The following is a 23,771-nucleotide window of genomic DNA, read 5'->3' on the forward strand; positions in this document are numbered from 1 at the left end:
TACTTCTAAATGTTGGTATGTCTGCATTGAACCTTACTGCTACACCCAGCTTTTCCAGTCTGATATTGTCCACCCCCTCTCATCTCTCCTTTTAAATGTTGGTATGTCTGCATTGAACCTTACTGCTACACCCAGCTTTTCCAGTCTGATATTGTCCACCCCCTCTCATCTCTCCTTCTAAATCTTGGTATGTCTGCATTGAACTATTAATGTCTCTCTTCCTGCTGGATTTATTGAGTATTTGTTTACATTGACTATTTCACCCCTGTATCTGGTCCTATCTTGATTAGGCCATATGTAGCCCCCTCCCCTCTTGGTCACACCTGATTGATCACTGAGTGGTATAAATCTAAGATCCATGGTCTTCCAGACCTTGGTCTTTCCACATGCAACATCTCTCAAGTGCAACTCTTTAAGTGCACAGACTGAATTATACCAGAATTGGACTAGAGGGGACCACAGGTAATTACAGACATAGTCAATGCAAACAATGTTTAAATTTTTCCTTTTACTCCTCCTACTTGTCCATAACCTCCTGAAATACCCCCACATCCATTCACCCAGCAAGGTACTATTCATCTCTTCGTCCATCTTACCTTCTCATCTGATCGCTTGCACAAACCTGTTTGCCAACATAAAACACTTCCTTCCCAAACACACCTCATGCCCTCTCTTATTCTCATCTATTAACACTTTCTCTGCTTCTCCTTACTGCTGGTGATATCTCTCCAAATCCAGGACCCCCTCAGCAAATCCCCACTATCACCTCCATGTCCCACTACAAATCTCAGTCTACAAATTTCTACAACCCCTTAAACCTAATTACCATTCCTCTGACCCTTGCCCCTTTGGTTCCTCTTGCAGGAGCATTATGGAACGCGCGCTCCGTCTGTAACAAACTGTCGTACATCCATGAACTGTTCATCTCTCAAAACCTTTCCTTTCTGGGTCTCTCAGAGACATGGCTGACACCCTCAGACACCACCTCCCCTGCTGCACTCTCTTATAGTGGATTTCAATTCACTCACACCCCCCGCCCTGGCTGCAAACATGGTGGAGGAGTTGGTCTTCTCCTATCAGACACCTGCTCCTACAGCCTAACTCCACTGCCACCCTCCATTACGCTCACCTCATTTGAAGTACACTCTGTTCGCATCTACTCTCCCTCCAACTTTCAAGTAGCAGTCATTTACCGCCCTCCAGGCCCAGCCACCATCTTTCTTGACCACTTCTACACTTTCTTTCTGCCGACATCCCCACTATCATCATGGGTGACTTCAACATCCCTATTGACACATGCCACTCGGCCGCCTCTAAACTCCTGTCGCTCTCTTCCTCCTTCGGCTTATCACAGTGGTCTTCAGCTCCCACCCACAGAGATGGTCACACTGTGGATCTGATCTTTTCCCGCCTCTGCTCCCTATCTAACCTTTCTAATTTGCCTCTCCCCCTATCCGACCACAACCTACTCACTTTCTCTTCATTGGTCTCTTCTGCAGCTCCCCCGGTCCACACACTAGCACACCCCCGCAGGAAGCTCAAACATCTTGACTTTCGCTTGTTTTCTGACTCTCTTCTCCCACTCTCTACCATCTGTTGCCTCCAAGACCCAGAAGCTGCTACCACCCTATATAACACCACATTAAGTACAGCTCTGGACACTGTTGCCCCCCTTACACACAACAAAATCCGGAAAATCAACAGACAACCCTGGCACACCAACCTGACCAAAAAACTCAGACAAGCTTCCAGGGCTGCTGAGCGGCGATGGAAGAAATCCCATTCTAAAGATCATTTCACCGCATACAAGCAATCCCTCCTCATATTCAAATCCTCACTCGCTGATGCAAAACAGGCTTACTTCTCATCTCTCATATCTTCCCTGTCACACAGCCCTAAACAACTTTTTAGCACTTTTAATTCCCTTCTCCGTCCCCCAGCACCCCCACCCTCTCCTCTCTTCTCAGCTGAGGACTTTGCCAAATATTTCAAACAAAAGATAGTCCACATCAGAGAAAGCTTTACTACACAGTCCCCACAGACCCTCTACATAACTGCTCGGTCCTCTTCTCCCAAAACCCACTTCTCTACCATTACAGAAGGTAAACTCTCCACTCTACTGTCCAAATCTCATCTGACCACCTGTGCACTTGACCCAATCCCATCCCACCTCATCCCTAACCTCACCGCAGTGTTTATCCCAGCCCTAACTCATCTCTTCAACCTATCACTAAACTCTGGTGTCTTCCCCTCTGCTTTTAAACATGCTACCATTACACCCATCCTCAAAAAGCCTTCACTTGACCCATCTTCCTTGTCCAGTTATCGCCCCATATCACTTCTTCCGTATACTTCAAAGCTAACTGAACAACATGTCCATTCAGAACTGTCCTCCCACCTCTCCTCCTGCTCCCTCTTTGACCGCTTACAATCTGGCTTTCGACCCCACCACTCGACCGAGACTGCCCTTACCAAAGTCACCAATGACCTACTCACAGCCAAAACCAAGAAACAATACTCTGTCCTCCTTCTCCTTGACCTGTCCTCTGCCTTTGACACTGTTGACCACTCCCTTCTGTTGCAAACTCTCTCATCTCTTGGCATCACTGACCTGGCCCTCTCCTGGATCACATCATACCTCACAGACCGGACGTTTAGCATCTCCCACTCCCGCACCACCTCCTCGTCTCATTCCCTCTCTGTTGGTGTCCCGCAAGGCTCTGTCCTAGGACCCCTGCTCTTCTCTATCTACACTTTTGGCCTGGGACAGCTCATAGAGTCCTATGGCTTTCAGTATCACTCCTACGCTGACGACACACAAATCTACCTCTCTGGTCCAGACATCACCACGTTACTATCTAGAATCCCACAATGTCTATCTTCTATATCATCCTTCTTCGCCTCTCGCTTTCTTAAACTTAACATGGATAAGACAGAATTCATAATCTTCCCCCCATCTTGTTCAACCCCCCCAACTAACCTATCTATCATGATCAATGGTTGCACACTCTCCCCAGTCAACAAAGCCCGCTGCCTTGGAGTGATCTTGGATTCTGCCCTTTCCTTCCGACCGCACATCCAAGCCCTTTCCACCACCTGCCGTCTCCAACTCAAAAACATCTCCCGCATCCGCGCTTTCCTTAACTTTGAATCTGCGAAAATACTTGTACATGCCCTCATTATCTACCGCCTAGACTACTGCAACGTTCTCCTCTGTGGCCTTCCATCTAGCACTCTCGCACCCCTCCAATCTATCCTCAACTCTGCTGCCCGACTAATCCACCTCTCACCCTATTATTCCTCTGCCTCTCCCCTTTGCCAATCCCTTCACTGGCTCCCCATTGCCCAACGAATTCACTTCAAAGTACTTACAAATACATACAAGGCCGTCCATAACCTGTCCCCTCCCTACATCTCTGAGCTAATTTAACGATACACCCCCACACGCACTCTCCGATCCTCACAAGACCTCCTTCTCTCCTCTCCTCTTATTGCCTCTTCCCACAATCGACTCCAGGATTTCTCCCGTGCATCCCCCATACTCTGGAACTCGCTACCCCAACATATCAGACTCTCACCTACAGTGGAATCCTTCAAAAGAAACCTGAAAACCCACCTCTTCAGACAAGCCTACAACCAATGACCCTGCTGCCTCTATACCGCCATGACCAACTTAACCCGCACCTACTGTGTCCTTCTCCCATACCATGTAGATTGTAAGCCCTCACAGGCAGGGCCCTCTCTCCTTCTGTACCAGTTAGTAACTCATTTTGTTTATGATTAGTGCAATTGTCTGTATTATGTATGTGCACCCCTTATCATATGTACAGCACTATGGAATGAATGGCGCTTTAATAATAAATAATAATAATAATAATAGAGGTCTGGCAGGGACACACAGCATTATCCTTCTCAGAGGAGCAGAGGTCAGAACGGGAAAACATGCTTACATTGAACGCACTTGTCTGGCCTAAAGGGTGAATACTGGAGGACTGCCAGGATGACACCCTTAGAGTTAGCCCACAGTCAAACCGGTTGGTTGGTACAATGTGTTCACACGCATTGCCTTAGCAGTAGGGATGGACATCCACACTCATCATAATTGTAAGGCAAATGCATTGGGTTTCACTAGAGGCCATGAGAATCTCCCCATTATAGGGGCATAAGGAAGATTGTATTGGAAACCAAAATAAATTGTGTAAATCAAGTGTTTACATACAAATAGCATAATTGGATAATGTGTATTTTCTTTAAGGCACTAATAAATAGAAATAACAAATAGTAGGGATGAGTTTCTGTCATTTTAAAGACAACCACACAACCGAGCGAAAAAAAATAGGTTGGTATAATTATAATTATAATAATAATAATTGAGCTTTCATGACGTAGGCATATCATGAACTAAGGTTAGTGTTATTTTTTGGTAAATATTTTTTCTTCTGTTTCCATTGCTAAGAGTGATAAGACACCATAAAAAACATCAAAAAAGGAAAAATGTGTCATACCTTTTGCTGACCAGCAAAAAGAAATGTCATAGGTTACAGAACAAACTCTCTTCCATGTTACCAATTTCTAGTTTGTCTCAGGCCTTCTGAAACAGATGTTCTTCCCTCAGCCTAAGGGTACTTTCACACTAGCGTTTTTCTTTTCCGGTGTAACGTTATATTACCCTACTTTGTGAGATTGCCCTACCTCGTAACTTCCGGTCGCACCGGAAATGACGTGAGGAGGCGTGCCGGAGTTGTGCCGATCTGCGCATGCGCAAAACGACGGTTTAGGGAAATCTCACAGTGGAGTTCAGCTGGACACCGGGACACTGCGCATGCGCAGGAGAGCCTCACCAGCCTTAGAGTAGGGAAAAATTATGGCCCAGTGCGCAAGCGCGACTAACTCCAAAACATCCTTCCGATCTCCACGCCAGAAAAATTTGCCATCAGATCTCCCTACCCCCACACTGCACAGGCGGGGAGATCGGATGGATGTTCTGTAGTTAGCCGCGCTTGCGCACTGGGCCGTAATTTTTCCCTACTCTCCGGCACATGCGCAGTTCAGTTGAACTCCGCTGTGAGATTTCCCTAAACCGTCATTTTGCACGTGCGCAAATCGGCACAACTCCGGCACGCCCCCTCCTCATGTAATTTCCGGTGCGACCAGAAGTTACGAGGTAGGGAAATCTCACGGATCCGTTCTTGCAATGCATTTGTGAGACGGATCCGCATCCGGAAGCGTCTCACAAATGCTTTCAGTCACATGCAGATCGGCGGATCCGGCAGGCAGTTCCGACAACGGAACTGCCCGCTGGATCACACTGCCCCAAGTGTGAAAATACCCTAAGTGACTCTATCAGTTTACCTGTCACTGATGAAATGGAGTCAGTTCCGCTTGTTTATGATGTGCTCCAAGCTGCACATTGCGATTAATACAACATCATGCTAAATTTGGGTTAATAGCCTTTCAGCTATTTGATATTGTTGTGCTACATAAGAACGGCTTAAGGTCAGGAGTAATGGTTTTCACACAGAGGATTTAAGAGCATCCCTAAAAAGATCTGTTTTAACTAATAGAGATACCTGAATCCTCATGGCTTCAATTTATAATGGAGCTTGGACAGTTTTGCAATATCTGTTGACTTTATTTTTAACCCTTTTATTGGCAGAGGTTTGGAGATGGTCTGCACACTTTTGACAGAAATAATACTTGAAATATATAACAAAATCATAAACCTCCATATCAGTATATTTTTTGTGAGTAGCTTTTGCCACATAGTAGAAATGCCACACAACATTTTATTTTTAATCTAGTTGTGCACCAAACCCTTAGCAAAAAAATTAAAAATAAATTGCAGAAAATTCAGGTTTTATGACCAAATGCCTCACCCAAGCAAAGCTTTAGAAACATACAGCACATCCTTAAAAAATTAAGGGTACTTTCACACTTGCGGCAGAGGAATCCGGCAACTGATCAGGAATGTATTGAAATGCCAGATCTGTCTTTCTGGTGTCATCTGGAAAAACGGATCCGGCATTTATTTTTTTCAAATTTTTTTTAGTCTGCGCATGTGCAGACATGAAGGACGGTTCCGGCATTGCAGTATTTTATATGCCGGATCCGGCACTAATACATTCCTATGTAAAAAAAATTATATGCCGGAGTTCCGGCAAGTGTTCCGGATTTTTGGCCGGAGATTAAACAAGCATGCTGCGGTATTATCTCCGCCCTGAACAGTCAAAAAGACTGAACTGAAGACATCCTGATGCATCCTGAACTGATTGCTCTCCATTCAGAATGCATAGGGATAATCCTGATCAGTTCTTTTCCGGTATAGAGCCCCTGTGACGGAACTCAGCGCCGGAAAAGAAAAACGCCAGTGTGAAAGTACTCTAAGATATAGAGTTCATACATGGCACCAGTGCTGGTTACAACACAGTAGAGAAGAAGCCCTATATACCCCTGGCCTCACTGGAATTACCATTATGAAATGGATGCTACAGGTAAGGAATATGGAATCTGCTTGCACAGAGGACATGAGAACCCAAGGATCCAGCCTCCATGGAACATTTACTAGGCCACAGATTAGAAGGAGGTCCTTATGGACCGAAACGTTTGGTATATATTACATATTACAAGTGGTCATCAATGAATTACTCCTCTGTAACTGGACCACGAACTTTGGATGTGCAATTGTATAATAAAATATTCAGAATTGCAAATTTCAACCCGAGTGCTGCACATTTATGGTATAGATCAGTGACTGTCGAGTCCTTTGCTGGCAGCGGTACCAAATGGTGTGCAGAACTCCATTAATTGATTACAATAGAGATTAATCACGACATTTAAGAAATTGGGTTCTATATTTTGTTTAATTGTCTAAAACTGTTGTATGATGTCTAAAAGAAAAGATTTTTGCTGTACTTGCCGAACTTGGCACATCAAAATGGAAGGAGGAAAAAAGCATATAGATATCACTTTGCTGTCAGGCCGTGTAATGATTTCACTATTGAGGCGTAAAATTGCCTTTATTATAACACAGAATATGAAAAGCCATTTCATAACACAATCAAAACTGGTGACAAGAGAATGAAGTAAGTGAAAAAAAAAAAAAGATAAGAGTCACATGAAGCAGAGATTTAAAGAGAGAAAATGCTTTCTGTCATAGACGGAAACCTGAAAATTAGGCCTGTATAAAGTAAAGATGTCTGCACAGTGAGAGAGTGGGGAAAGGGGTTTTCTATACTGACAGATTACCGGGGTCAGCCAACAGGAGTTATCCCATACTTACATCTTGGTAGCTTATCCTGAAGATATCAGATCTGTGGGGGTCCGACCACCTTTGGAGATCGGCTCTTTCAGTCCACTGCCAGTACTGGCATCTGTTCAAGTGAATGGAAGCTCACTGGAAACTACTCTGAGCAGGGCCTTCTCGGTGGGTGTGCAGGATTTCAGACCCCCATCAATCTTGATGATAGGTCGCCAGTATACCAGAATTGCTCATTGTTTAAATCGCGTTTCAGTTTTCACACTGGCCGCTAAGCCTAATAATATGTTGAGACTTCCTGTTCTATAGAGATCACTTTTCAGCCAGCAGCTCATTATAATCACAAGCAGGATTACAGTGACAGAAAACACCTCTATATACAGATAACACAGGATCTGCCATTCACAGTAGGTGATATCACAGCTTATCTACTCCTTTCTGACCTCTGCACTGGTTACAGAGCATGTCCCATAGAAGGCAATGAGGCCAGCTCATTGTGCCGGTCGCCTATATGTCTGCTGTAACACACATCTCCAAACCAGAAGTCTTGACCTGCTATTAGACCTAATGACCAGTGCAAAAATGGCATGCTTTTAGGATTTTTTTAAAGTATACGATGACCTTGAAAAATTAAAATAAAAAATTGATTGTAAAAAATGTGTTTAATGTGGTTATTTTCTGATGAGACATTCCCTTTTAAATACAGTTGAAGACATTTCACTGCATCATATTAACCTCAATTAGTTTGGCTGGCACCGTTTGGAAGCGCCGTCTAGTTTCATTTTTGGCTAGGGGTGCAAATTAACATCTAGACTGAAATGCACCCACAGAGCTCATGGACCTGTTGAGGTAATTTTTTGGACTCTGGCTAACAAATTTACACCCCGTTCAGGGGCTTCTGATTCAAGTAAGACACTTCCGTACTATTAAGACACTTTAACAGTTGTCAGGTTCTCCTCTTACTGTAGCATTGCGGTTTTAGAAGTTTTCTTTGCTTTTGTGTAGTTCTTTTAGCTTTTTTTTTTACCGTAGTTTGGTTTAGGTGAGATTCCTGTGGTTGTTTTTTAAATGCAGCAGTTAGTCATGAAGTGACTAACCTTCACAGTGGCTTTCACGGAAACCGTTTTTAGTCTGTCACACAAAGAATAATATATATTTTTCTGCACTTTTCCATGTCCTGCTGCATTATATTGAATTACACGTTAGAAATATTTTTTTAGCTCTTACATGGTTTACCTGTTTTTCTTCTGCTGTTTTTTGTTGTAAAACCTCAGTCGCCATAGGCTCCGTGCATGTACATCACGCTAGATTTTAAGGAGAATATATTAAATTAGTTATAAATAAACCATGCGCAGTGAGATATAAAATAGCCACCAGTGGTTTGATAAAAAGAAGCTGTACATGTTAACATTTGCTTTCCCTTTTCTGTTTGTTCCTGTCAAACCAAGCTCTCAGCCTTCCGCATAAGATGAATATTCAGCTTCTCGAGTAACCTATGTATTTGCTTACCCATCCGTGGAGAAAGAGCGTTAATCAGTCCAATTCGCAGTTTTTATGGTAGAAGACACCTTATGCATGTACTTTCCAAGCTCCACATTAGCACAGACACAACTTTCTTGTGAATTCTGTAACTTTGCTACAATAAAATAAACCTATATCGTACTGTCCCACATTTTAGTTGGTAAACTCAGGGCATTTAAGCCCAGGTCCAGGAACGCCCAGAAACACCCACTTACGGGAAGGGTTTGTATTATCCCTGCCCATTTTCAGCTCAGGATAGCCAAAATTCACTGGGACTGTCTGAAAATCAGGGACAGTCCCGGCAAATTTGGGACACTTGGCTACTATGATGTTTTCTCTCATTGACCTTAGGTAGAGTTCTTTTCGTGTGTGCAGCCAACCAGCAGTAATCTAGATAACATATTACAGCCTGGATGAATCTTCATTACTGCCATACTACACATGTCTATAGTGTATAGCTTTTATGCTGTACACAGGCATGTCAGTAGCCGTACAGTGGCGGTAGACTTAAAAGGAACCATAGCAGCACTTACAGTGGGAAGTTCATGATGTTCACTGTGGAAGGCAACACAACTGTCAAGATCACATATCTGTCTATTCAGGCAACTGAAAAGAAAAGGAATATATGCAGTAATACTATTATCTTTTGTACAATCAAGCTAGGTTTTGAGTATCCTGTAAAGTTTTGTGCCATCAGTATTACTTTGCACGTACTGTCGGTGTAATTGTGCGCAGAGCATTTTCTGTATTTTTAGACCTATAGATAAGGCTGCATTGTGGTGGACAGAGCTTCACATTCACACCCAATAACAGATGGAATTAGCAAATAGGTTTTAAGGTGTTTTGGCTTAACACAGCTTATGTTTCTTAATCTTGGCAGGATGCTAAATTACTTTAAAGCTTAATGTGGACGCCTGCGTGCCTACTTTATTTAGCAGAGCGCTTAGCCCATTCCAAACTATTTGCTGAATGTTTTTATCGTCTAATCTTGGGAAATGTTTTACAGTACATCTCAGCTTGCTTCTTCGTTGTTAAAGCTGTTGTCCAGGATTTAAAAAAAAAAAAAAAGTCAGCTTTCTTCCAAAAACAGCATCAAACCTGTCCACAAGTTGTATGTACTATTTGCAACTTTGCACCATTGACTCCAATGTAGCAGAGCTGCAGTACAGACACAGCCCATGGACCAGGGCGGTGCTGTTTTTGTAAGAAAGCAGCCATGTTTTTCTAGTCCTAGACAACCCTTTGACCTGGATATTGTACTGCATCTTTGTGACATATTAGGACCTATCTACACATTAATTATGTATCTAATTATTTATGCATGTCAGTGGATGAAGGGGTGGCCTAAAAATGTCTTTCTATTCTGAATATCAGCCCATGGTTTTATGGTTTTTGTGTTTCATTAATGTTTATATCACAAAATCTTTTGATACTTTCTACTAGGCTTGTGTTTTAATTCCTTAATTTTCTGATCTCTGCTGTCAGTTAATAACATCCAGACAACCAGAGACTGAATATTCGGATAGCCCTTCTTTTTCTGTTCTGTCCATCGAAGGCAATACTCTGTAAGTTACATTTGTGAGCCTTCTCTCATGTATGTCATCCCTTCACTGTGTACACAGACACTGTGCCGTACGTATGGTTGTGACTGGTACTGCAGCTCAGTTTGCAGGCCTGGGACTAGGGTATGTGACCTGCACTGCCATTTATACAGTCATCTGTAGGTATGGCCTGTTCATTTAGCATATAGATTTTAGTGCACACCCACCAATCAAATATTGATGGCTTAGGCCTCATGCTCATGACCGTGCTGTGTTTTGCTGTCCGCAAATTGCAGATCCGCAAAACACGGATGCCGCTCATGTGCCACCAATATAAATAGTTATAGAAATGAATGTTGTAGTTTGGTCTTCACATACCATTGATTACATTTACATTTTCCCAAGTTTACACAGGTATTCGCGGTCTTGGTATAACGCAGTGTTATTTTTTCCTGTAGTTTTTAATGTAAAATGACAAATATGCTGTGATGGCAACACGTGAACAGCTGCAATGAATGAGCTCTCATGAAGAAGCAAATAACCACGAAGCCAGGAAAAATCGAACCCTCTCCTCCTGCCCATGAACCGTGTGGCCCTATGCAGGAGCCCAGTTTTCGCTGCTTTGCCATTCTGGTCTGATCCGTAAAACTAATAGAAAACAATGGTTTCTCGTGACAGTGAGAGAAAATGTCTGTTCTGATGATAACCTTCTCCATCTGTCAGAAATATATCAGATCATCTTCTCTCATGATAGTCCCCATTGCTGCACCCAGTAACGGGTATCTCTAGAGAAGCGCTCGGCAGATTTTACACTAAAGATCCAGTATGGACATCAGGACTGTGTAAAATAGAGACTTTACTGATGTCTGTGTGTTTGGTGAGACTAATCTGATCTGGATGCTGATAAATGTCTAGTCGTGGTGTCAACAAAACTATCTTGTTCACCGCAGAGGAGATTAGATGGGAAAATGCTCATCTTTTCCCTCCATATGTGACAATCAGAGAGCGAGTAAGCTGTAAGTGATGGGGGGGGGGGGGGGGGGGATGATTACAAGCACAGGAAATTACTGCCACTTCAGTGGGCCAGGAAGAATAAAACACCAACACTGGCCTCCTAGAACAAATACCAGCTTGGCCGGTGGTTTAACCCTAGTCGCAGTGTTGTAGCTTCATGCACAGCTCTAAGAAAATAAAGCTCAAGTGGCATGAGAGTGCTGACCTTAGTCTATCTCAGTAATAACATGCACCACATTTGGAACATGGTAGAGATCTTAGGAGAAGGTGGTGCTGATTCTCCTTATAGACATTCAGCTGGTGTAACAAGTCTTAAGCTGGCCATGAACATTAGATAGAAGTTGGTTAATGGTTGAACAAACATCTGCTGAACGTCTGTTTCGCAGACGCAGCTATACCCATTTTCATCTATATTTGCCTCTACAGTTGGTCAGACTGGTCACACATGTTTAATGATACCGGGCGATGGACGAAGGGTCATTCATTCGCAAATGATCGATAAAACCTTTTGTCCGACTTCCAGATGAAAATATTAAAAACACAGCTGATTTGCTTTCAAACAATAATGATCTGTCGGCTAAGATTGTTCGTAGTTAAGGTAAATTTCAACCAACAAATGTTCATTTTGGTTGAAATTGTCCATTTTGTTCAACATTAGACTAATTAGTATGGCCACCTTTACATTTCGTGCTTGTTGGGAAGAAGTGTGTGAATAAGCTCTTTCAGAGGGAAAGAACTGTTCTCTCTAGTTCTACCCATATGGCAATGAGACTTTAGACTTTAGGCCCCTATCACAGTGGCTTTCTCTCCAGATTTCCATGTACACACTTCCTCTAATAGTTTTCAATGGGATTCTGCACTTCTGTTCATATTATTACCACACAGTTTTCCAGAATGTCCCAAGAAGGATATGTCCTTTCTTGGCGTGGTTTCTTTGAGTTCTCAGCTGACCACTGCCACTGATGTCTGCATGTGGATTAGCCCTTTTGAATGGGGCTAAAGATGTGGACAGATCCAGCATATTCAAAATGCCGAATTGAGGCAGAAACTCGAGGGTCAGCCTCAGTTTATACCTATGGAAACATTGTCATTGAATCAGAGGCTGATTTTTCCCACAGACAAATCCACCATGTGAATGTGCCCTTATTCAGTAACACATGCACACCTCTACTATGAAATATGTCAAGTTTTAATCTTATATTGTTTAGAAGAGTAAATATTTGTTTAGTTTTCAAATATCATTGCCTCTGTTATACAGGTCCTTCTAAAAAAATTAGCATATTGTGGTAAAGTTCATTATTTTCTGTAATGTACTGATAAACATTAGACTTTTATATATTTTACATTCATTACACACCAACTGAAGTAGTTCAAGCCTTTTATTGTTTTAATATTGATGATTTTGGCATACAGCTCATGGAAACCCAAATTTCCTATCTCAAAAATTAGCATATTTCATCCGACCAATAAAAGAAAAGTGTTTTTAATACAAAAAAAGTCAACCTTCAAATAATTATGTTCAGTTATGCACTCAATACTTGGTCGGGAATCCTTTTGCAGAAATGACTGCTTCAATGCGGCGTGGCATGGAGGCAATCAGCCTGTGGCACTGCTGAGGTGTTATGGAGGCCCAGGATGCTTCGATAGCGGCCTTAAGCTCATCCAGAGTGTTGGGTCTTGCATCTCTCAACTTTCTCTTCCCAATATCCCACAGATTATCTATGGGGTTCAGGTCAGGAGAGTTGGCAGGCCAATTGAGCACAGTAATACCATGGTCAGTAAACCATTTACCAGTGGTTTTGGCACTGTGAGCAGGTGCCAGGTCGTGCTGAAAAATGAAATCTTCATCTCCATAAAGCTTTTCAGCAGATGGAAGCATGAAGTGCTTCAAAATCTCCTGATAGCTAGCTGCATTGACCCTGCCCTTGATAAAACACAGTGGACCAACACCAGCAGCTGACATGGCACCCCAGACCATCACTGACTGTGGGTACTTGACACTGGACTTCAGGCATTTTGGCATTTCCCTCTCCCCAGTCTTCCTCCAGACTCTGGCACCTTGATTTCCGAATGACATGCAAAATTTGCTTTCATCCGAAAAAAGTACTTTGGACCACTGAGCAACAGTCCAGTGCTGCTTCTCTGTAGCCCAGCTCAGGCGCTTCTGCCGCTGTTTCAGGTTCAAAAGTGGCTTGACCTGGGGAATGCGGCACCTGTAGCCCATTTCCTGCACACGCCTGTACACGGCTCTGGATGTTTCTACTCCAGACTCGGTCCTTCTCCACAATCTTCCTCAGGGTCCGGTCACCTCTTCTCGTTGTGCAGCGTTTTCTGCCACACTTTTTCCTTCCCACAGACTTCCCACTGAGGTGCCTTGATACAGCACTCTGGGAACAGCCTATTCATTCAGAAATTTCTTTCTGTGTCTTACCCTCTTGCTTGAGGGTGTCAATGATGGCCTTCTGGACAGCAGTCAGGTCGGCAGTCTTACCCATGATTGCGGTTTTGAGTAATGAACCAGGCTGGGAGTTTTTAAAAGCCTCAGGAATCTTTTGCAGGTGTTTAGAGTTAATTAGTTGATTCAGATGATTAGGTTAATAGCTCGTTTAGAGAACCTTTTCATGATATGCTAATTTTTTGAGATAGGAATTTGGGGTTTTCATGAGCTGTATGCCAAAATCATCAATATTAAAACAATAAAAGGCTTGAACTACTTCAGTTGGTGTGTAATGAATCTAAAATATATGAAAGTCTAATGTTTATCAGTACATTACAGAAAATAATGAACTTTTTCACAATATGCTAATTCTTTGAGAAGGACCTGTATGTGACATTATGCTGTATAGTGAAGTTTTTGTTACAGTTCATCATATCTTTTTGTTTTAGGGAGCCTTTTATTATACTCTCTGGCGGTCTGGCCTATGATACAGCGGGAAGAAGACCTTGCTTAACAGTCATGCATGGTAAAAGCACAGCGGTCCTAGAAATGGATTATCAGATTGTGGATTTTCTTACCCTGTGTGAAACTCCATATTCGAACGGTGAGTGTTAAGTAATCAGTGACATTTATGTGACAAACATTATCAACCTTCATGTGACGTATCTACTGGCTGCGAGTCATCTGAGGCTGGGGTGGAACAGTCTTGAACCAGAGTCTTTGATGAGGCAAGGGCTAGGGCAGTGATGGCTAACCTCCAGCACTGCATCTGTGGTGACACTACGACTCCCAGCATGCCCCATTCATTTCTATGGAGTTCTGAGAACAGCCAAGCAAGTGTACATCTTGGGAGGCGTAGTTTTACCACAGCTGGAGTGTCGGAGGTTAGCCATCACAGGGCTAGGCTGTTGCCCGGGTATAATGTAGTCTACTATTGAATAGTATTATAATAATTGCAGTAAGGTTAGAATTTTTGTTTTCATTGTAGAAAATCTGTACCTGCAAAAAAAAAAAAAAAAAAAAATATGTACATTTCATGGCATAGTTAAATGTACTTAATCTCATAAGATCCCCCAGAAGTTTAGATAAAACCGTGCTATGTGATTATCCCATGTTTATGTGCTGTGCCTTCACATAATGAAAGCCCTTCCACATCCTGTGCCTTGGGTGACAACAATGCTTTGTCCTGCCAGTAGTCAGTGTAAATAACAGAGAACAAGATGAAATAGATTGCTGAGAAGGACACAATAGAGATTATATGCAAAGACATGGTGAATAGATGCAGAGTGTTGTAATTTACAGGATCAAGTTGGATTTAACTAGTGCAGTGCCTTGTAAAATTAACATCTGCTTACTGGTTAACTGCTTAAGGGCTTGTTCACACGGCCGTTGTGGTTCCGTGGCCATATTGCGGCCCGCATACGGCGGGTCCGTGATACACGGGCATCTGCCAGTGTGCACTCCGCATCACGGATGCGGACCCTTTTACTTGAATGGGTCCGCAATCACAGAGATGCGGAACGGAAGCAGGGATCGGAACCCCATGGAAGCACTACGGAGTGCTTCCGTGGTGTTTGTCAGTGCCTCCACCCCACAAAAAATAGAACTTGCTCTATTTTTTTGCTGTGCGGACGGATCACAGACCCAATTCAAGTTGCGGTCCCCATTGCACGAAACAGAACCACAACGGCCGTGTGAATAAGCTCTAACCCTAAAAGGACATTTTTTTTTTTTTTTTTTTCTCCCAGCTTTCTCAGAGCCATAACTTTTTTATTTTCTGTTCACATAGCCATATAATTGGCTTGCTTTTTACGGGACAGGTTGTACTTTCTAATAATATCATTTATTGTTGCATACATTGTAGTGGGAAGCTTCATGTTAGTGGTGTATTTGAGTCGAATTGTTTTACCTTTATGTTTTAAAGAATCAGAAATTTTTTAAAAAATTAGCAATTTTCTAAATTAGAATTTCTCTGCTTTTAACCCCTTAAGGACCAGGCTCATTTTCACCTTAAGGACCAGGCCATTTTTTGCAAATCTGACCAGTGTCGCTTTAAGTGCTCATAACTTTAAAACACTTTGACTTACCCAGGCCGTTCTGAGATTGTTTTTTCGTCACATATTGTACTTCATGACAAAATGGGTCAAAAAAGTTAATTTTTTGGCATAAAAAAAATACATTTTTTACCCAAAATTTTGAAAAATTAGCAAATTTTGAAGTTTCAGTTTCTCTACTTCTGTAATACATAGTAATACCCCCAAAAATTGTGATGACTTTAAATTCCCCATATGTCTACTTCATGTTTGTAGCATTTTGGGAATGATATTTTATTTTTTGGGGATGTTACAAGGCTTAGAAGTTTAGAAGCAAATTTTGAAATTTTTGAGAAATCTTCAAAATCACACTTTTTATGGACCAGTTCAGGTTTGAAGTCATATTGTGAGGCTTAGATAATAGAAACCTCCCATTCTAGAAACTACACCCCTCAAGGTATTCAAAACTGTTTTCTCGCCCAGTTTCCTTGGGGGACACAGAAGACCTTGGGTATAGCTCATCTCCATAGGAGGCGTGACACTAAGTGAAGACTGTTAAGCCCCTCCTCCACAGCTATACCCTCAGCCTGGGAGAGAGGCTGCCAGTTTTTGCTTAGTGTCCAAGGAGGCAAGACACTCCCTGCTCTGCAGGGCTCTTTTCTCCTTGTTTAAATTTTTGATTTTTACTTTTTTCTTTTCTTTTTGTTCCAGAACATCAGGGACAACAGAGACGCACTAGACCTCTCTGTTTCTCCCGGGGTTGAGCTGCGCCAGTGCCGGTCATCCGCACTGCTGCCTCCCCCACAGAAGGCAAGGTGGACCAGGGCAGCCCAGCTCCCCTGCATCCCGCCAGCGCAAGGGTCGCCCGCACGCCAAGTCCCTCTTCCAGCGTCCTGCCACTACGGTGCCAGTAGCTGAAGGGGCGACCCTGCTGGAGTGGACCGAGGGTGAAGACGGCTGTGGTAAGAGAGTGGCTTCTCCAGCCCTACGTCCCCCACCCCCCACCCAATGGTCTCCTGCGTGCCTGAGGGGTGGACCCCCCCCATACTGGGCCTCTGGACCCCCCCCATACTGGGCCTCTGGACCCCCCCCATACTGGGCCTCTGGACCCCCCCCTGGCCTTGTGCGTGACCACCTCTCATTTCAAGGGCAGAATTTGGCACGCTCATGAGATTCACGGCTGTCCTTATATGGCTGTGCTGGACTTGTACAGGTCCCCCTTCGTTAGCAGAGTGGTTGCACTCTCGCTGAGTTCAGTGTTGGGTGCATTGTGGCACACTCACTTAATGCTGGGATACCCTGTGCTTGTTCCCCTTTCGCTAGGTGGACCTCCTGCGTTCCTGCTGGTTTATAGGGTATGTCCTGCTTCTCTGAAGTAGGTACGGCCTTAGGCATCACTTCCTTTTGGGACGGGCCTTTGCACTCTTACCGACTGCTGTTGACCTGGTACATTTCCCCCTTCGGGGTGGACTGGTTGCGTTCCATCGCATGCTATGCTAGGTTTGTGCATAACTCCCTTTCAGGTTGCACTTGCAATTCCGTACATGCTGTGGCACTCTGGGGCGGGCCCCCCTTTTTCTAGGTGGGTTGGCCTTCCCGCTGCTTACGGGGCTGCTCGTACGTATGCCTCACCTGCTTCCTGCGGCATACCTTTGTTTCTTGGATGCGATGCTTGCCGCAAGCCTTGCACTCGTCCCTAAGGAGTTCATTCTGTCCTCCTGACCGAACAGGTTCTATTGCTCTCTGCTGCACCGAGCTGGGTGGTGCTCATTCATTTCGTTGGCTTTTCATTCCAGGGAGTGTTCGTGGGTCCTAGATGCATGCCCATTCGTCCTTCTGCGGCATTGCTTCCCTGCGCTGGTGGTCACATGGTCGAGAGTGCTGTTGTCTGCAGCGCCTCTCGAATTCTTCGTTGGCTCTGGCAGGACTGCGGTTCCCTTGCCTGCTGCAATTTCCCCCTCTTCGGATGCAGTGTGGTATGAGTCCTTCCTCTTGGCGCCTCTACGCTTCTGTCTGATCTGCTACCAGGTTCGGGCTGCTCTTCTCGGGAAGGTCACCCGACTTCTCTTGGGTGCTCGATTACCCGGGTCCGGAGGACCTCCGCCTTGGGTTCTTCACGGTATTCGCCTTCTGCGAGGCGGTGGACCGGGCGTCTCACAGTATAGTGGGTTCTGCTTTGAGCTGTCCTATGGCTTCCCTGTTGCCCACTCCTCCTCCTTTCGGTGGGAGGGTGTTATGCCGGCCTCTGTCTCGACTGCCTTATCTCGCCGGCCTTGTTTGGCTCCCGCTCGGTACAGATCGCTCCAATGTGGCTTCCCGCCTGACTTCAGAGGCTGTTCTTCGTTGTCCTCCCTTCTGGGGAGAGCATGGTTGTTCATGTGGGTGGTTCCGGTGTTCCTTTTGGCCTCGTACTGTCTCCCTTGTTCACACTGGCTGTATTAGCTGTGTGCCTATTTACCGAGTCTACCGCGTTCTGTTCTCCCGCTGAGTGCAGATTGCGTGGCCCATTCTAAGACGATGGTCCTGCTGTAGACTTACCTTCTCGATAACTTGGGGGGACTACCTTTTCATTCCAGATTCTCCTGATCTCCCACACCGGGACGGTTCGACGTGGTTACGTCAGCATGGATTTTAGCCTGTCTTCTCCTGGCATCTGGCGGATCGTTTGGGTTCTTTCCATCTGTCCTTCTGCTTCCCCATTCGGGTGGATACGGGATAACGTTGTTCGAGGGCCGATGGGGCTATTTTTGTCGACCCTTCTGCCTGTGCTGCTGGTCTGCGCCTGATCACATTGGGTTTTCGCCCGCTTGCCAGGCGACTCTAGCGGGTTCGCTACTGTCCACTCCTGGCAGTGTTTCGTCCAGGATCTGTCGTAGGGCTTAGGTTTTTTTGTCTGGGGTTCTGTGGGAAGCTGTGCATTCCCCACTCTGAATTTCTCTCCCCATGGTTTGGTCTTTTACTTGAGGTGTCAAGTGTCGGCGCTGTCTTCCTCTTCCAGCGTTCTCGGCCCCCTGGGCCTGCCAAGACCTTCTTCCTCGGAGTGGCTCTTTGGTTCCTCTGTGCTGTCCTTCGGTACCGCCCTGGGGACTTTATACTGAGCTCTCGGTGCTCCAATCTTGTCCTTGGAGCCGTTACAGAAGTTCTCTCTACCCCTTCTGTCCTGTACGGTTGTGTTCCGTATCAGTCGTGTCTCTGACGGGTGCCGGAATGGTCCTTTTTTGTTCCAAGCGAGTCTGTCTTTTCCAGGACAGGGCTGTTCTACGTTCAGTTTCTTCCTTCCTTCTGAAGGTGGTGTTTGCCTTTCGCTTCAACACCTCACCTGTTTGGGCCTTGCCGCTTTTATTTGGGGATCTCCGACTCTTGTAGCCGTTCGGCCTCTTGGGTTTCCAGGAGGTCTGTGCATAGGGTTGACTGACTCCAGGGTGGTTTTTCCTCCGCTTGATCAGTTTGGCTATTGCTGAGGTTACCGCACCGAGGGCAGGATTCTGTCTTTGGTGTCACCGTTCATTTCGCCAGAGCGGTTGGTGCCTCCTGGGCCGGAGGCATTGGCTTCGGCCATGCATTTGGGCAAGGCGGCCACGGGTCTACCTTGCGCCTTGCCGTGTTCTACAGGGTGCATACTCTGACTTTGGCAGATGCTGCCTTGCCCCGCCTGGGGTTGCGGGCGGCGGTTCATTGATGCCTTTCGGGTGCTTCACCTTGGGCTGTGGTCCCTCCCCCTTTTGGACTGCTTTTGAACGTCCCAAGGTCTTCTGTGTCCCCCAAGGAAACTGGGCGAGAAAACGAGATTTTTGTATTACTTACCAGTAAAATCTCTTTCTCGCTCTTTCCTTGGGGGACACAGCACCCACCCATTCATTGTTTTTTCTCTGTACGGTTTCCGAGTTTTTTGTTGCCCGTCGGGTTGTTGGCTTGTTGGTTCCTTGTTGGACTTTGCCTTTTCTCACTGCTTGGACACGCAACTGGCAGCCTCTCTCCCAGGCTGAGGGTATAGCTGTGGAGGAGGGGCTTAACAGTCTTCACTTAGTGTCACGCCTCCTATGGAGATGAGCTATACCCAAGGTCTTCTGTGTCCCCCAAGGAAAGAGCGAGAAAGAGATTTTACTGGTAAGTAATACAAAAATCTCGTTTTTTCAAACTTTATTAACCCTTTAGGTCTTCCACAAGAGTTAATGGCAGATGGAGAAACAATTTAGAAATTTCTATTTTTTGGAAAATTTTCCAATATAATCAATTTTTTCCAGGAGTAAAACAAGGGTTAACTGCCAAACAACACTCAAAATGGGTTGCCCTGATTCTGTAGTTTGCAAAAACACCCCATATGTGGTCGTAAACTACTGTTTGGCTGAACGGTAGCACATAGAAGGAGGGGAACACCACATGAGTTTTGGAAGGCAGATTTTGCAGGACTGGTTTTGTTTATACCATGTCCCATTTGAAGCCCCCTGTTGCCCCCCTAGAATAGAAATTTCAAAAAAGTGACTCCATCTAAGAAAGTACACCCCTCAAGGTATTCAAAACTGGGTTTACAAACTTTGTTAACCCTTTAGGTGTTCCACAAGAGTTAATGGCAGATGGAGAAACAATTTTGAAATTTCTATTTTTTGGAAAATTTTCCAATATAATCAATTTTTTCCAGGAGTAAAACAAGGGTTAACTGCCAAACAACACTCAAAATGGGTTGCCCTGATTCTGTAGTTTGCAGAAACACCCCATATGTGGTGGTAAACTACTATTTGGCTAAACGGCAGGACATAGAAGAAGGGGAACGCCATATGGTTTTTGGAAGGCAGATTTTCCTGGAGTGGTTTATTTACACCATGTACCCTTTCAAGCCCCCTGATGCACCCCTAGAGTAGAAACTCCATAAAAGTGACCCCATCTAGGAAACTACGGGATAAGGTGGTTGTTGTTTTGGGACTATTTTTGGGGTAAATTTGATTTTTGGTTGCTCTATATTACTCTTTTTTGAGGCAATGTAACAAAAAAATGTAATTCTAAAATTGTTTCTACATTCGCCATTTAGTTTTGTGGAACACCTAAAGGGTTAACATAGTTTGTAAAATAACTTTTGAATACCTTGAGGGGTGTAGTTTCTTAGATGGGGTCACTTTTTTGGAGTTTCTAGTCTAGGCTACATCAGGGGGGGCTTCTAATGGGACATGGTGTTCTATGCCCTGCCGTGCGGCTATATAGCCATTTACGACCACGTATGGGGTGTTTCTGCAAACTACAGAATCGGGGCAATAAATATTTAGTTTTGTTTGGCTGTTAACCCTTGCTTTATTACCGGCTAAATGGATTAAAATTGAAATTTTGCCCAAAAATGGGTGTTTTGGCACCGTTTTTATTTTATATTTTTAACACCGTTCATCCGAGGCATTTGGTCAAAAGTTATTTTTATAGCGACGACTTTTACGCACGCGACGATGCCCAATATGTATGGCTCTCAGACTTTGGAGACACTAAACAGGCATCCTAAAACTGCAGCCCTCCAGATGTTGTAAAACTACAATTCCCACCATGCCCTGATGATGGCTGTAGGTTGTCTGGGCATGCTGGGAGTTATAGTTTTACAACATCTGGAGGGCCGCAGTTTGAGGATGCCTGCACTAAAACTTATATTTTTGGGGGAAAGAAAAATTGTTTTCGTGTCTCCAAAGTCTGAGAGCCATAGTGTTTTATGTTCTCTAGTGAACTGTTGGGGATTATAAAAATTTTGTACTCCATGGAAGTGTGATACTCCCTGAAGCAATCGATAATGCAGAGGCCCGGATGATCGGGGCACGTGTCACATTGAGTAGTGGTGTCCTTGCGTATCCCCCTCTTGTGACACACTCTGCACTTTTTTGGGGTTCGTCCCTTCTTTCCAGTATGGGGGACCACACCTGGAAAATGTTGGCCATGGGACGATCCGGGCGCCTCCAGTTCCCGAGGTACTCCGGCCTGCTCTTTCCCGGTCTGAAAAGATCAGGTCCTTGAGGACTGCCTCATAGAATTGGAGGAATGTCCCTGTGCTGCCAGCGCTTCGGGATAGTACAAAAGAGTTGTACATGGCAACCTGCACCAAGTAGACCGCAACTTTTTTGTACCATGCCCGGGTTTTGCGCATGGCGTTATATGGCGTGAGGACTTGATCAGAGAGATCAACTCCTCCCATATACCGATTGTAGTCGACGATACAATCGGGCTTGAGGACCGTTGCCGCGGTACCTCGCACAGGGACTGGGGTGGTGCTGTTACCGTGGATTGTGGACAGCATAAGGACATCCCTCTTGTCCTTATACCTGACCAGCAACAGGTTTCCACTGGTAAGTGCACGGGTCTCACCCCTAGGGATAGGTACGTTGATTTTTCCGCACGGTCCCACAAGCGAACGTGGATCTGGCGGCAAGGGACCTGAACAAGGGAATGCTGGTATAAAAGTTATCCACGTACAAGTGGTAACCACTATCCAGCAGTGGGTACATAAGGTCCCACACGAGTTTCCTGCTAACACCCAGAGTGGGGGGACATTCTGGGGGTTGAATACGGGAATCTCACCCCTCGTACACACGAAATTTGTAAGTGTACCCTGAGGTACTCTCACAAATTTTGTATAGCTTCACGCCATACCTCGCCCGCTTTGTGGGAATATATTGGTGGAAACTGAGTCTCCCCTTGAACGCAACGAGAGACTCATCAACCGCGACCTCCCTTCCAGGTACGTAGGCCTGCTGAAATGTGGCCCCAAAGTGATCGATGACCGGCCGTATCTTATACAGCCGGTCATAGGCAGGATCACCTCGGGGTGGACATGCTGCATTATCGGAATAATGCTGACATTTCCGGATGGCCTCAAACTGGTGACGTGTCATGACCATACTGTACAGTGGGGTCTGGTACAGGACGTCCCCACTCCAGTATTGCCTGACACTGGGTTTTTGGACTAGACCCATATGCAGCACGAGGCCCCAAAATGTCCTCATTTCGGCTGCACTGACCGGCGTCCAGCCACCGGGTCTAGCCAAAACTGATCCTGGGTTTTGAGCGACGAACTGTTGGGCGTACAGATTCGTCTGCTCCACCATCAAATTCACCAGTGGGTTACTGAAAAAAAAACTAAAATAGTCTATTTCAGTAAACCCCACTGTGGGAATCTGGATTCCAGGATTGCCAGCGAAATCCGAAATCTCAGGCTCAAAGTCCACTGGGGGACACCAGCTAAGTTCATCGGCAGGGGGCTCCGGTGGACTTATTTGGTGGGCCGGGAAACCAGTACGAACCCCAGGGCGGCTCGTACTAGGGTGAGCCACAGGATCCCCAGCATGTGGGGCCCCTGGCTCCGCCTGGCGGCGTCTCCGCCGCCTTGGTGGCTCATCGTCATCCGATGATGATGAGGAGGATGCGGATGATAAAAGGAATGTGGGGTCATCCTCATCCTCACTGGGGCTCTCAGAGTCGGAGGCAATCTGGGGGGTGTTTGGGGGGCTGGTGTGGGGTGGGGGGACTGGTGGGGGGGGGGGTCTGGGTTAGGGTTAGATGGATAGATGGAAGTTTGGAATAAAAGTACTTTTTTTTTTTTTTCATAACTTACTTTTCCCTTCTTTCCCTGCCTAACGGTGCCTCTCCCTCACTGACCCTAACCTACCTGGGTGGCGATGGGTGCAGGAGGGGGATGGATGCCGATTAGGGGGACACAGGAGCTGGTGCTGGACGATGCTGCACGGTCAGGGTGCTGGACAAGAAGAGGAGGGGAGAGAGGAGCGCAGGAAGTTTGAATCTCGCGCCTCTCTCCCCTGCACCAATCAGCACCCTGGACAGCAGTGTTCAGCACCAGGGCCAGCTCCGCCTCCTCAAATCCTCGGACTGCGATTGGTGGTGTATAATTACGCCACCGATCGCAGTCTTTTATCGGGTCACAGGACACCCGAATGGACCGGAAACGCAGAAAACCGCAGGTCTGAATTGACCTGCGGTTTTCTGCGATC

General features: G+C 45.3%; 1 protein-coding gene across 2 annotated transcripts in view; it reads left to right on the forward strand.

The window, feature by feature from the left end:
* Window positions 1-23,771, forward strand: part of STXBP5 (syntaxin binding protein 5) — a 424,762-nt gene that overhangs the window by 274,594 nt on the left and 126,397 nt on the right. For both annotated transcript variants that reach the window (XM_044291763.1, XM_044291764.1), the window contains exon 10: window positions 14,218-14,372. In XM_044291763.1, coding sequence (XP_044147698.1) covers window positions 14,218-14,372 — 155 coding nt within the window. The remainder of the gene's footprint in view (window positions 1-14,217; window positions 14,373-23,771) is intronic.

The sequence above is a fragment of the Bufo gargarizans genome, chromosome 4, assembly GCF_014858855.1.
Source record: "Bufo gargarizans isolate SCDJY-AF-19 chromosome 4, ASM1485885v1, whole genome shotgun sequence".
Classification (NCBI taxonomy): domain Eukaryota; kingdom Metazoa; phylum Chordata; class Amphibia; order Anura; family Bufonidae; genus Bufo; species Bufo gargarizans.